At 49.7% G+C, this 14,114-nt stretch overlaps 1 protein-coding gene across 3 annotated transcripts in view; it reads left to right on the top strand.

Annotated features, from left to right (window-relative positions):
- Positions 1-12,399, top strand: part of SLC6A13 (solute carrier family 6 member 13) — a 45,181-nt gene extending 32,782 nt beyond the window's left edge. The window contains exons 8-15 of one of the 3 annotated variants that reach the window (XM_019711297.2): positions 5,002-5,105; positions 6,006-6,130; positions 7,707-7,819; positions 8,145-8,282; positions 9,882-9,984; positions 10,458-10,558; positions 11,523-11,693; positions 11,943-12,399. In XM_019711297.2, the coding sequence (XP_019566856.1) occupies positions 5,002-5,105; positions 6,006-6,130; positions 7,707-7,819; positions 8,145-8,282; positions 9,882-9,984; positions 10,458-10,558; positions 11,523-11,693; positions 11,943-12,065 (978 nt within the window). In that variant the 3' untranslated portion in view covers positions 12,066-12,399. The remainder of the gene's footprint in view (positions 1-5,001; positions 5,106-6,005; positions 6,131-7,706; positions 7,820-8,144; positions 8,283-9,881; positions 9,985-10,457; positions 10,559-11,522; positions 11,694-11,942) is intronic. The other 2 variants (XM_019711298.2, XM_074325216.1) reach the window with 2 other exon arrangements.
- The last annotated feature ends 1,715 nt before the right edge of the window (positions 12,400-14,114 follow it).

Consider the following 14,114-nt stretch of genomic DNA (forward strand, 5'->3'; position numbering starts at 1 on the left):
GTTACCGTCTTCTTTTCCCTGGCTGCCTTGAGGATTCTTTCTTTGTCATTGATTTTAGACAGCTTCAATACAATGTGCCTTGGAGAAGGTCTGTTGGGATTGAGGTAACTAGGTGTTCTGTTTGCTTCTTGGATTCGAGGGTCCAGTTCTGTCCACAAATTTGGGAAGTTCTCATCGACAATTTGTTTGAATTTATTCTCTGTTCCCTTCTCTTTCTTCTCCTTCTGGTATGCCCATTATTCTTATATTGCTCTTTCTGATGGAGTCAGAAAGTTCTTGTAGAGTTCTTTCATTTCTTTTAAGTCTCAAGTCTCTTTCTTCTTCTATCTGTGTCATTTCCAGGTTTCTATCTTCGATGTCACTGATTCTTTGCTCCATCTGGTCAACTCTACTACCTAAGCTGGTTATTTCATTCTTAATTTCTTCTATTGAGTTCTTAATCTCCAGAAATTCTATTTGGTTCTTTTTTAAAATTTCAATCTCTTTCGTAAAATGCTCATGCTGTTCTTTGATTGAGTTTCTGAGTTCATTTAACTGCCTATCTGTGTTTTCTTGTATCTCGTTGAGTTTTTCAGAACTGCAATCTTGAATTCTCTGTCATTTAAGTCACATATTTCTGTATCTTTAAGTGCCTTCTCTGGAGATTTTTCACTTTCTTTCTGAGCTATCTTGTTGCCTTGGTTATTCATGGCAATTACTGGTTTACTATTTCTCTTCCTAGACATCTACAGGAGTGACTTCTGCAACAGGTTGATAGAAAGCGGTCTTTCTTTTGTTTGCCAGTACTTGTTGGTAGAATGTTTTATTATTTCTCCAACTGCAACTTATTTTTCTTCTCCCACACGGTAGTGCTATGTTTTCTCTGCACTATTCCAACTTCTCACACAATGGGGGGATTCCCTGGGAGACGGGCTTCTCCTCTGTTAATAGTTCGTCTAGGTTACAGGGCGCAGTGTCCCGGTGGGTATGCAGAGAGCTTTTGATGTTCCAAAGCTCTTCCAGCTCCTGATTCAGAGCCCGTATATTTCAGCAGTTCTGTTTACTCCTGCAGGGATCCGCCCAGATAGGTGGGGTCAGGGGCGGGGTGAGCTGTGAGAGGTGGCCCAGAGCAATGGCGGCGACCACCACCACAGCCGGTCCTGCTTCCACAGCTCTCTCCCCTTTGCTGGAACTAGTTGGGCTGTGAATTTGTGTTTCCGGTCCACAGTTCTCAAAACAGCAAATTTTCTGTTGTTTTGATCTGACACTGCTACTGTTCCGCCTCTAGCACCGGGCAGGTGGGGGCGGGGCGAGCTCTGGGAGGGGAGGGAGGGGGCGGCCGGTCTCAGTGCCTAAGGCTCCGTTCTCTGCTCAGCAGTGCGGGCTTAAACCCCCGTTTTCAGCCTCTTCCCTCAGTCTTTTCTCCGAGGTCTCTGCCGTGAGCGTTGGGTTCAGCCGTGTTATATGCTGTCCCCTCAGCCCTGTGGAGCCCTGGCAGAGCCCTAGCAGTCTGATTTCCCGCAGCTGCGGTGGTTCTGGGAAGCAGCGAGCTCGGTGCACTGAGCTGGGTCTGCATCCTGCGCCCCCGCGGCTCCGTCTCCGCGCACTTCTCCCTTTCCTCCTCCCTCCACTCGCGCGAATCTCCCACCTGTAGGTGATTTCAGTTGGTAGTGGGCCTCTTCGTCTTGCCTGTCTGCTGTGCAGGGAGTCCTTTTTTGAGAATGAGTCTTTTTATTCTGATATTGTGCATTGAAGTCTGTGGAACCTCCTCATCACTGAAAGGTGAGTTGTTTATTTAAAATTACCCAACGATAAACAGCAGCACTAGCTGACAGTCGATCATGTGCTTATTATTTGTCACACACTTTACCGAGTGCATGACACAGTTTAATCCTCCCACCAGCCCTGGGAATTAGTTAGGTGTTAGCCTTATTTTACAGGTGAAGAAACTGGAGCTTAGGGAACCTTACAAATTTGATTCAAACCACAAAACTAATGTGTTGGAGGCGGGATGTGGGGAGCTTGGGTTTCATCACAAGTAGTCTTTTGGAGTCTGTTGTTTTAATCACCGTGATATTCATTTTCCAAAGAATATGAATTATTTGAGAGTTTGAAAGGCTGTTTTTTTTTAATTATCCCAGAAGGTGGGATAGGGAAGTAATATTTATTTTTGTGTAAGGAGGTTTACATACATTATTTTATTTGTATTTTTATTTATTTGTATTTTATTATACCCATTTTCCTGATGAGAAAGGCAAGGTTCAGAGAGGTTAAGTGACTTGCATAAGATCACACAGCTAGTAATTAATGGAGTTAGTAATTGAAATCCAGTTCATTTTGACGCCAAAGCCCAGGCTTTTTCCACTACACACTATTTTCTTCCTAAAAATAGTAAATATAATAATCCTTGGGGTTGGACTCAAAGTTGAAAACATCTTTCCTGGACTTTCTAGAGGTCTCGCTTTTTCTCTGTGGCCCCAGAGAACTCTTTTTGCCTACACTCCACCAAGCGTTTTTCACACTTGTTTTTTTCTTGGTCAGTCTTCTGCCCCAATCAGAGACACATTAGAGCTTTATTCTAGAAACCAGGTCTCCTGGCATGGGCAGGGAGTGGGTCGCCTGCGGTGGGAACAGAACAGCTTGCTCTGCTAGTTCCTTCAGTCCTTCTTCTGACCCCATTTCTTCCCTTTATCCCAGCAGGCTTGTCAGGCAGCAGCTGTGCAGAGAGCTGGGGCTTGCCAAGCTCTCAGGGAGGGGCTTTAGTCAAAGGCACCATATCTGACCCTTGCACTCTGACCTCTCAGCTCTCCTGCTGCATTTTTCTCTGTTCTCATTAACCTCTCCTCACAACTCAGTCTTAGTCTGTCCCCCATAGGGCAAGGTAAACTGCCAAGTCACAATTTGTCTTCCCAAGCCTGAGTTTACAAAACTTCATAACCACAGGATTTGCGCCCCCTGCCGTCATGTGGGCAGCCACAGAGGTCTCTAGGGCACTGGACAATTTCCCTGGTAACGTGTGGGTCCGTCTGCACCCTGGGTACTGCGAGGCACATGGAACAAATCCTCTAGGCCTGGATGACCTATTTGGGAGAGATTGCCTGATCTCATGACCACGTGAGCCCCCAGGCAGATAAGCATCGCTCTCCAGCGCTTTATCTCTGACCCTGGGTAAATCCGCTGTACAAGCTCAGAGCCGCTTGTAACCTACTGAGTGAGCAGGGATGAAATAGAACAGAGTGACTTTCAGACCAGAGGTCACTGAGTTTTCCTGAGGTCACTGACCATCCTTACAGTAGCTGGCGTGCAGAGTGTTAGAAGAAAAAAGGATTTGTAACAACTTGAAGGAGTAAACAGACCACCCAAGGCACTCCCTCACATTTTATGGCATCACACTGAACTTTGTAAGCACCCCTCTTCTGGTCTGCAGGCTCTTTTCATGCCTACCCTTTCCTTCTTTCGCTTCTGAACTAAATCCTGATGCCCATCTCCTTTCCCATTATGTTTTCCCTCAAGGTGAAAAAGTCCTCAGGTGTTTCTGTCCTTCCTGCTCTTTCTTGCCAATGGGCCCCTCTGGTTCTGCCTCTGCCTTTTCCCCGTAGCAGCTCCTGCCACACAGCTCCTGCTCCCACCTTGGGGATGGGAGTCATAGGGCGCCGAAGGGGCAGGAGGCTAGAGACATTCTCCCCTTTTCTTCACCATCCCCCCCCTTTCCTAATTACTGCGTAAATGGAAATATAACAAGAGGAGTGAGTGCCCTGGGTGGGTCCCTGACCCAGTCCTTGGGGACTGTCAGGTGGTGATTCCACATCTGACTATTCAGTAGGATCATCCAGGAAGCTCCGAAAATGATACAAATTCCTGGGTCCTCCTTTAGCCCGAGAGCTTCAGTGTCTCAGCTGGGGATGCTGACTGCGGAATTAATGTGATTGTGATGTAGTCAGGTTGCCACTATAAGACTGAGTAACATGCACTTTGGCGGGGTGAGTGTGATAAGAGAGAGAGTAAGGGAGGTTGAGGTTGGGGGAGATGGGTAAGGAGGCAGGGAGAGTCGCATAGGGACTGAGGAGCTTTGGGCAGAAAGAAACTGAGGCTTTGGCATGTGGGGCTGTTGGGAGCCTGATATTAGTGAAAGGAAAATAGGGGCCTGTTGGAGGACTCCTGGGGCAGAGCCAGGCAAAAGACAAGAAATGGGGAACACAGAGGTGCTGGGACAGCTGCCTGGGATGCCTGCGTCCACGGCTTGGTGCTCCCTTGCAGAGCTCACCTCGGCGGAAGGCAGGAGGTGCCTGGGGGGTCTGTGGCCCCAGGACCTCACCTCCTGCTGATCTGCAGGGTTGCCCAGTCCTGTTTGCCTTGACTTCTTTCTCTTTTGGATGTTATTCTAGCTGTTAAATCTAAATCGTAACATGCTCAGGCGGGGGCAGCAGCTGAGATAATAACAGTAACAACCATACCCTGTGTTTAGCTGGAGAGCTCTTTCCCCCCCAAGGAGTACAAAGCCCTTTACAGATGCATTTCTGTTCACCCTCTTGACTTTTTGTGAGCTGAAGATTGTTCTTCCTGTTTTTCAGACAGCGGGTTTTGAGGCACGAGAGGCCAAACTACATGCCCGTGATGAGTCTGATAGTAAGGACCCTGGACCCTAGAGATCCTGTCTCTGGGTTCCTTCCAAACTGGTCACACCACCAGGAGAGCTCAGGGCAGGGGTTTGTTTCCAGGATAAAAATGTGGTGCCAGGCCTAGTCCTAGCGCACGTTCCCCCCACCCACCCTCCTCCTTTAGTCCTCTTCCTCGAATGCCTAATGTCTATGCCATCCTGGTAGTGCCCGAGAAACCCCATCTAGGGCCCCCAAAAGTAGAGCCCCTTGGGATAGCAGGTCGCAGGGGGTTCTGCACAGGCTGAGAGCAGGGTTTTCACCAGCCCTCGGCCGTGCCTGGCTCAGCATGGGCCTGTGTGCTTCTGTGGAGCCCAGCTGCCCTGGCTTCCCTGGGGTGCAGCTTTCTTCTCTTTTCCCTGTGTAGGTGTGGATGGACGCGGGCACCCAGATCTTCTTCTCCTTCGCCATCTGTCTAGGGTGCCTGACGGCCCTGGGCAGCTACAACAAGTACCACAACAACTGCTACAGGTGACTGGGGCAGTGGGGCCTGAGCCACAAACCTACATCTCTCTACTGTCCCTCCAGCCGTGCTGGATCAGGGGTGGTTTGGAGGGTGCACCAGCTCATGGATTTGCCCACCCCACCCTTCACCCCACTTTCCAATACTCTGGGGCTACCAGTGGCTTAAAGGAGCCAGCTGCAGCATGCCAAAGGGATTGCTTCCAAATGGGTGGGGGTTGCGGTTGGCTGAGAAACTGCAGCGGGGCCCAGCCTGGGTCCTGGCTAATTTAGAAGTTAGTGGCTCAGGAGTGTAAGCAAGCCCGAGAAGTAGTCGTGTCATGCAGTGGAGCCTCAGTCTTGCCTACTTTGTACATTCACCCCAGCAAACATGGACTCCTTACCTATTTTCCTTCACCCCTCTCCCTTCCATGTCCCCTCCCCATGGTTCCCTTGGCCTATCTGGTTCATATTAGAGAATTTACGCCAATTTTAATATTAGCTAAAAATATATCATACATTTCAGAATCAGATTTAGGTGACTGAGAATTATTTGTTGTTTGGGATTATCCAGGCGTATGTCCTTGATATTAGCATGCCACACTGAATCGTGTCCCAGTGGTGGTATCCCAAAGGTGTGGTGACACGGTGGGGAGGGGAGGCTCTGTGGCAGTTTGTAATTTTTAGATTAATATTTTACTTCCTCAGAGCCTCATTTTTTAAGGACTACCTTGATTTATTCCAAGACTGAGCTAAAGGGGGGGGGGGGAGCAGAACTGTCCCTTGAAGGCTCGTCTTAATTCTGCCAGGCAGCCGCCTCAGGCCTGACTGCTGTGAGGGGCAGGGCTCCCCTGGGGTTTCCACTGGCTCCCACCTGAGGCCCTGCAGCCCTTTCTGACTCACCTGTTTCCACCTCCCCACCTACTGCAGGGACTGCATCGCCCTCTGCTTCCTCAACAGCGGCACCAGCTTTGTGGCCGGGTTTGCCATCTTCTCCATCCTGGGCTTCATGTCCCAAGAGCAGGGGGTGCCCATCTCTGAAGTGGCAGAGTCAGGTGAGTGGTGGGGAGGCCCAAGCCTGTGGATTCTGTGAGCTTTGAACCTTCACCAACCGGTTCCAGAGGTGTTTCTATTGTCACCTTCACTGTGGGTGAGCTCTCGTCACCTTTCAGTGGCTGCATCCCAGGAAGGCCGGGGAGGACGTAAAAACAAAGCTTCACAGGGTGAAGGGGGATACAGTGACTGTTTTTCTTCCTACCCCAACTTCTAGTTCCTTACCCTGGAGTCCACCAGTGTTACCAGATTTGTGTTTATCCCTCCAGAAATAGTTTAAGCATATATGAGAAAAAAAATACACACCCATACATACATGCACATTCACTCATACTACTATTGCTTTTAAAAAACCAATTGATAACATACTAGATGCACTGTTCTACATCATGACTTGTTTTGTTCACTTTAAATGATGTCTCAGGGGTAAGTTTCTATTGGCACATAGAGTGTCCTCCTTTGTTAAGTGAATGCTTTTCTACCATGCAGTCTTGTTATTGCTGGTTTTAAATAAAATGAAGGACTAGTCCCCTCTCTGGGTGAGCTGTAAAGGTTTGTCTTGCTCTTCCCCTGTTCGGTGGCCCACCCGCTGCACTCTGTAACAAGACAGTTTTGATCATAGCATTCACAAGTGCACCTGTTACACCGAGTGCCACGCACTGAGCAACTAACATCATTGACTCATTAAAAATGATAATATTTCACTTTTATTAAACACTTACTATATGCCAGGCACTCTGTGAAGCATTCTGCCTGGACCGTGCAATGGAAAGCTGTGAGGCAGGTGCTAGTATCATCCGCATCTCACCAGTATGGGGAGTGCGTCTTCAAGAAGTAAAGGAATGTCCAAGGTCAAAGGTCACAGGGTCACACCCTTTTGTTCAAAGGAAGCTTCCTACTGATGAACCCAGGCACCGGCTTGAGAATCCGTTCCTGCTATTTGAACGAGCTGAGAGGAACAGTAATTTATTTTAGAGGTTGTATGTCAGTGGTATTCTGAAATGAATGTCAGTTCACTCTTGGGTGACAGAAAAGGCGCAGGGTGCAGAGGTGGCAAACTGGTGGCCTCAGGCCCACTTTAGTCTGGGAGGTATTTCCTGTGGAACCGTCTCCTCTCTAGAAACAATGCAGTGATTGCTTTAGTTGATGGGGGCACCATAGCGCCAGGTCTCATCAGGCCCTGTCACTCTCTCATTTTCCTTTGGGTCAATTTTGCAAATGTACATGGTCTGCCTGGACCCTGAGGTCTTTTTGAGTTTGAAACCTCTGGTTTGGGGCAATAGATCTGGAGAGTGAGATCAGAGGATTTGGGGTAGAAATTACAGAAATATGGGTGATACACCCCTTTCTGTCTTCCAAACCTTTATACCCACAGTCTCTAGGTTCTGTTTCTGCCAATGAAAATACAGGGGGTGGTGGAAATTTGGGGACCAGGTAGAGTGTGTCTGTCTTCTCCTGGGTGAGGACAGTGGGGGTGAGGTTTCCTCTGGCTCCTGTTATGCCATGGCGCCACACTTGGATCGCACATGGCCTGGGGCCGGCCTGGCACTCTGCGTGTCCCTGTGCTTCCCGCTGCAGGCCCTGGCCTGGCTTTCATCGCCTACCCCCGGGCTGTGGTGATGCTGCCCTTCTCTCCTCTCTGGGCCTGCTGCTTCTTCTTCATGGTCGTCCTCCTGGGACTGGATAGCCAGGTATCAAGTGATGGCCACTCAGAGGCTGAGAGACGAGTGGGTGTGGGTGGGCTGGGGGAGGAGCAGCAGTGGGCACGAGGTCGAGCTTAATGCCCCGCTGGACCTTAAAACAGCTGGGGGTTGGGCAGCTGTCAGATGGGAATGCCCTTCCAGGGACCAAGAGGAGCTGTGAAGGTGGGTCCAGACCTAACCATGCAAGGACAGCCCTGGGAACTGGAGACAGGGCGGCTGACAGGGCTGACCCCGCGAGCCATAAGCCAGCGCTAGTGATGGAGCTTCTTCTGGGAGCTCTTTTTCCCTCCAATTCTTTTGCCCTCTCATCCAGTTTGTGTGCGTAGAGAGCCTGGTGACGGCACTGGTGGACATGTACCCCCGTGTGTTCCGCAAGAAGAACCGGAGGGAGGGCCTCATCCTTGGCGTATCTGTCATCTCCTTTCTTGTTGGGCTGGTCATGCTCACAGAGGTGAGGCTCTGGGAGGCTTCCAGGTGGGGACCAGGTGAGGAGAGGAGTAAAGGTGGACAAGTCCTGTACTGAAGGAGGAACAGGGTGCTGTGGTTTCAAGGCACTGGGACCTGCTCCTTTCCTAGCCATGGGAAGTACAAATAGATGACTCCCTCCTCTGGCCTTTGGGCATTGACCATTTACTTCTGCAAGGGGTATTTTGGCTCCATGGTAAACTAAGAGGTATGGAAAGGATGGTTGGGAAGTCTTGGGTGAGGGAAAACTGCCTCTCCAGCAAGATCCCACAATTTCCCAGGCAGTTGTACCAAGTTCCAGGGCTAAACTTCAAAGGGAGAAAGGGAGCCCTGGGGATGGGTGCTAGTCTGTGTGACATCTCAAAGGAGAAGGAAGGAGATGAAACTTGTCAGCTTGTTAATACCAATGGCAGCCCCTACCCTGATCTTTGCCAAAAAGTGCACATTATGTCTTGGACTTCTGGGTCAATTCTTAAATATTCTCAAGGACAATCTAACAATAAGAGATGTGATCAGACAATACGGTGAATGTTTAAATAAAAGATCTATTACAGTAAAAGACACATTGCCATTCTCAAAATACTTCCCCTTTCTTTGAACACACTTTGTTCTTGCCATTGTTCTTAACACTTTCTGAAGCAGTTCTGGAAGTCCTCTGTCATGCGTGTCTTTAGTTGCACTGTCGTGGCTGCCTCAATGTCCTGAATTGATTTGAAATGTTTACTTTCATGGTCATTTTGACTTTGGGGAAGAGTCGGAAGTTGCACCAGAAGCGATGTGTGACACGGGCATTTTCATGATGGAGGATGATTTACAGCACACATTAAATCACACCTTCTCTCAACTGTAGCTTATACCTGACTGACTGCATCGAACAAGTTGAAACTTGTCACACACTGTTACTAAGGTTCAATGCGCCGCTTCCCATATTGAAGATCCATACCTTTCCATTGGATGGCACTCAGCAGTAGCATTCACCGTGTTTTGTGATCACAACAGAAATGCTCCATGTCACACATCACTTCTGGTATGGCAATTTCTGTCGAATGAAAACATTACGGTGTGTCCTTATCCACCTTATCTGGCACCGTGCAACTTCTGGCTCTTCCCCCAAAGTCAAAATGACCATGAAAGGTAAACATTTCGATTTGATTCAGGATATCAAGGCAGCCACGACAGCGCAACTAAAGACACTCACAAAAGAAGACTTCCAGAACTGCTTCAGAAAGTGGCAAGAATGATGGGATAAATGTGTTTGAAGTGAGGGGGAGTATTTTGAGGGGGATTAATGGCAATGTGTCTTTTACTGTACTAATTTTTTTTTAATTTTAAACATTTACCATATTTTTTGATCACATCCCGTAGCTATCTATTTCATCCACCCCAAAACAATAACAAAAAGTAATCATTGCCTCATATCTGCCTCGTGCCTTACAGTTTACAAACTAACTTCTCTTTTAACATCGGTCTCTGTGATCTCACTAACTCTGTTCTGTGCCTTGAGAGTGTGAGGCTGGCAGGCATAGGGGTATATCTGTCTGTGTCCTCCAGATAAAGTTCTGTTTTTTTATCTCCTCCTGGGCAGGGCGGTATGTACGTGTTCCAGCTCTTTGACTACTACGCAGCCAGTGGCATGTGCCTCCTGTTTGTGGCCATCTTTGAATCCCTCTGTGTGGCTTGGGTCTATGGTGAGTGACTCTCCCTAACTCCAGTACTCACCTCCCCCCCAGGGCTCTTAGACAAAAGAGAAACATCCACTGCTCACACCCACCTTTTCTTGGGACTTCTCCCCTACCCGACCTCAAAAATCTCAAGAATCCTAAATTGCTACCATTGGAAAGACCCCCCAGAGTCTGCCTTGCCTACCCTGCTGTTTATAGCTGTACCTAGACCACCCCAGGTGGGTCCATATCCTGTCCTATTCAGACCTGTTCAGTCTGTAGCAGCCTGATAATCAGAAAGTTATTGTCTTTGCTGCCCACGGCCATTCCTGCCTCTGGATCCCAGGGAAGAGTTCGCTCCCAGCAGAGATCTGTGCAGACAACCACCATATCTTCTATTCATTGGTCCTTGCCCATCCTGGTCTGTGTGGGCCCTATCCTGATGCTTTGGATGCTAAAGAATGTCCTTTCTCTCCCTTCTTTCCTTCTCTTCGTGGTAGGAGCCGGGCGCTTCTATGACAACATTGAAGATATGATTGGGTACAGGCCATGGCCTCTTATCAAATATTGTTGGCTCTTCCTCACACCAGCTGTGTGCACAGTAAGATAACCTTTAGAGAGGAAAGCCAGATGAAGGGATAGAGAGATGGTGGTGGCAGAAGGATAGGTAGGCTGTTAACCCTAGAAGGGAATTCTCCATGGGGATTGAAAATCACTTTAGATTTCCGTTCATTCTGCTGTTGGATTCTAGAAAAATGACAGCAAGATAGATTCTTCCTTTCCATTTCACAGAAGGATAAACTGAGGTCCAGAGGTATCCGACAGTTTGACCAATACCACAGTGTGAGTCTAATGTCATAGGCAGGACTGAAACCCAAGTGCATCGGGCTGCTTGTAATAATACTGATAACCACAGCAATAGTACTAGCAATTAGATACAGAGCACTTACCGTATGCTTTACACATTTTAACCCATCAAAGCCTCCCAAGAACCCCACAAAGTAAGAATTACCATTATATTTATTTTACAGATGAAACTGAAGGCAAAGAGGTTAAGCAATGTACCCAAGCTAGAAAGTGGCAGAGAGCTAGGATTCAAGCCCAGGCGACTTGACGCCAGAATCTGAGCGTGTCCTGCTCTGTCCCGCTTCCTCTGGCCTCTCCATTAGTTTCAGCAGTTCCCCTGAGCACCCACTGTATGCAGGATGTAAGTGAGGCCTGACCCCTGCCCTTGAGGTACTCACAGCCCCACCTGATGGCACAGGAGACTTAAACAACGGAAAGCACAAGCAGGCACAAAGTCCTGTCCTAATTGGGGGCGAATCATGAATAGAGGTGCCCCTGGGCACGGGGCCCTGGCAGGACAGGGTAGGTGCCCAGGAAATATCTACTGGGGGTGTGTGGATGTTAAGCAGAATGTGGATGGAGATTGGAGGCTGATTGACCTACAAAAGCCTGGAAGAAAATACAGGCGTGGAGTGTGATCTCTGCCAGCTCCTCCAGGGGGCGCTGACGGCACAGGGCCCCTGCTCCCTAGCCCCTTTCTCTCCTGTTTTCACCCTCAGGCCACCTTCCTCTTCTCTCTGATCAAGTACACCCCGCTGACCTACAACAAGAAGTACACGTACCCCTGGTGGGGAGATGCCCTGGGCTGGCTCCTGGCTCTGTCCTCCATGGTCTGCATTCCTGCCTGGAGCTTCTACAAACTCAGCACCCTCAAGGGCTCCTTCAGAGAGGTAGGGAGCTAGTGGGGAGGAGGGCAGTCAGAGGGGCAGGAACCCTAGTGGATGACGGTAGATGGTGGATTGCCAGGGTAGAAGATGGTGCACAGGGGGCGGTGAGCCTGGTGCAGGGCTGGGGGAGGAACTCTCAGAAGGAGACCTGGGCTGGCACGTATAGGGAAGCAGGCAGACATTGGTGATGAGGGAAGTTGGCAGACTTGCCCCCACTCTACCTCATGGCGGCCACCTCGACTCTCCTTGCAGAGAATTCGCCAGCTTGTATGCCCAGCTGAGGACCTGGCTCAACGGAACCGATCAGGACCCTCTGCCCCTGCCACACCCAGGACATCACTGCTCAGACTCACAGAACTAGAGTCTCACTGCTAGGGGGCAGGCCCTTGGTCAATGCCTATGGGCCTGGCCTTGGGGACAGCTGCAGAAATGGAGGACAGAAGCAGTCCCGCTGTGCTTTTATGTCCCCCACCTGGGGTAGATAAGACAAAGGGGATATTTTGGAATCCACCTTCTGAGCTGGGTGCTTCCAATCCTAACTTCCCTGCCCCAGGGGTGGCTAAACAGGTGTGAAATGCCAGTATCATGAGCATAACCTTTGAGGCAGGCTGGGGAAGCTGGGTGAGGGCTGGTGGGTGGGCTGCGAGGTCTGTTTGGCATCTGGGCCCTCTTACCCTTCATTCCATTAAACCCAAGTTCTCTCCACTGACTGCTAGCAGTGCTGCCTGGTTCCTGCCCTTCTGCCCTGCTGCCTTACTCCCTCATCACTTTCAAGTTGTGGCTTTAGGACTTCCGTCCTCCCCATCTCCTTCCCTCACTGAGTTCATGTGGACCATGAGGAGAGAGGTTTGCTATGGGGAGATGGGGCCCAGCTGAGATCCTCCATCATCAGACACTCAGACCAGGAGGGTCTGTCACACCTCTGTCCATGCTTCTCCTAGGGTCCCTTCCTGCTTCCTTCTCTGTGGAATAAGAAAGGCAATGGAGGGAAGAATGAAGGAGGGGACCTGAGCCGTAGCTAGACGAAGGAGGAGGAGAGTGGTTGGGCTTTTGCTGCTCACATTTCTGTTGGCCGTGTCCTCTCCTGACCCCGCCTGACAAACGTGTGTCTGCATGCGGCCGCCCAGGGCCTGGTGCCAGGGTCATAAAAGAGGGACAGCAGGAACTTCATAGATCAGAGGTGGCAGGTACCAAAAGCCTTGACAGAGCAGGGCACTATGCCTGTTCAGCCAGCAGAGGGACCCCACTGCCTGAGCACCACCTCGCCGCTTTGCTGAGAAGACAGATGCTGGATGCAGCACTGCCAGACATGGCCACAAGGGGGTAGCAGCGCCGAGACCGCGGCTCGACTAAAGGCCTGAGCTGTGAGATGAACTCGTGGGGTTAGCCTGCAAAGAGGACCCAGGTGCGAGGCCTCGCCCGTCCCACCTCAGGGCCAGTGCACATGGCCTTGGCCCCACAGCATGCCACAGGTGTGTCTCCGCAGCCCTACCTCTGATGGGTGTGGAGAGCTGGAGCACAGGTGTGTGTGTGTGTGTGTGTGTGTGTGTGTGTCTGAACACACACCACTGTGTTTCTCCCCACACGTATGGAGGCTTTGGTGCTGTCTGTGTCCCCACCTCTGTTCTGATGGTTCTTCCTCCAGTGCTGTGTCAGGGGAGCACCTGGGGTTCCTAGAGCTGCAGGTGAAGGGTGCACAGCATCCTCTGGGGGGGTTTTCTTAGTATTTCTTTTTTTTACAAGGCAATTAGTGGGAAAATGCAACTGGAATCTTTGCCAGACCTCAGGTTTGGATTTTTTGTTGTTGTTAGGAGAGTTTATAAGAACTAGTGAAAGCAGGCCTGCTGTCTGTTGGCCTTCGCCGCTCCTTCCTGGATGGTGACTGTGGGCATCCCCCACGTGTGCCAGGCGCAATCACAGTCCTGAGATGGGAGAAATGAATCTGCTAGAGAAACTTGAGATACCACACACATGGCAGCTGCATCCAACCATATTCTCAGAACACCTACTACGTGGTGCTGTGCTATACACAGGATACATAAGCAACAAAAATACATACAGTTTCCTCAGTGACAAATGCTATGAAAGAAAGGGGCACAGTGCTATGAGAAAGAATAATTGGGGTATGGAAGGAACCTGGTGACTTAGGTTAGGTGGTCTGGGAAGGCCATTCTGACGTGTATTATCTCTCTATCCATCCATCTGATCAAACTTGCAAGAATCTGCTAGGCTCAGGAAGGAATGTAGGTAGTTCAGTAATGGTGATTTGAGTCCTATTTACGAGATTCACTAATAGCGGAATATAGTGTGAAAATAATCTATTGGCATAAGAATCAGGAGATGGGGGTCTAGTCCTGACCTGCCTCTAACTTGCTGTGGGCTTTGTGGAAGTTACTTGGAATTCAGGTCTTTGTTTTTTTCAGA

This window comes from Rhinolophus sinicus, linkage group LG02 (assembly GCF_036562045.2).
Source record: "Rhinolophus sinicus isolate RSC01 linkage group LG02, ASM3656204v1, whole genome shotgun sequence".
Lineage (NCBI taxonomy): Eukaryota > Metazoa > Chordata > Mammalia > Chiroptera > Rhinolophidae > Rhinolophus > Rhinolophus sinicus.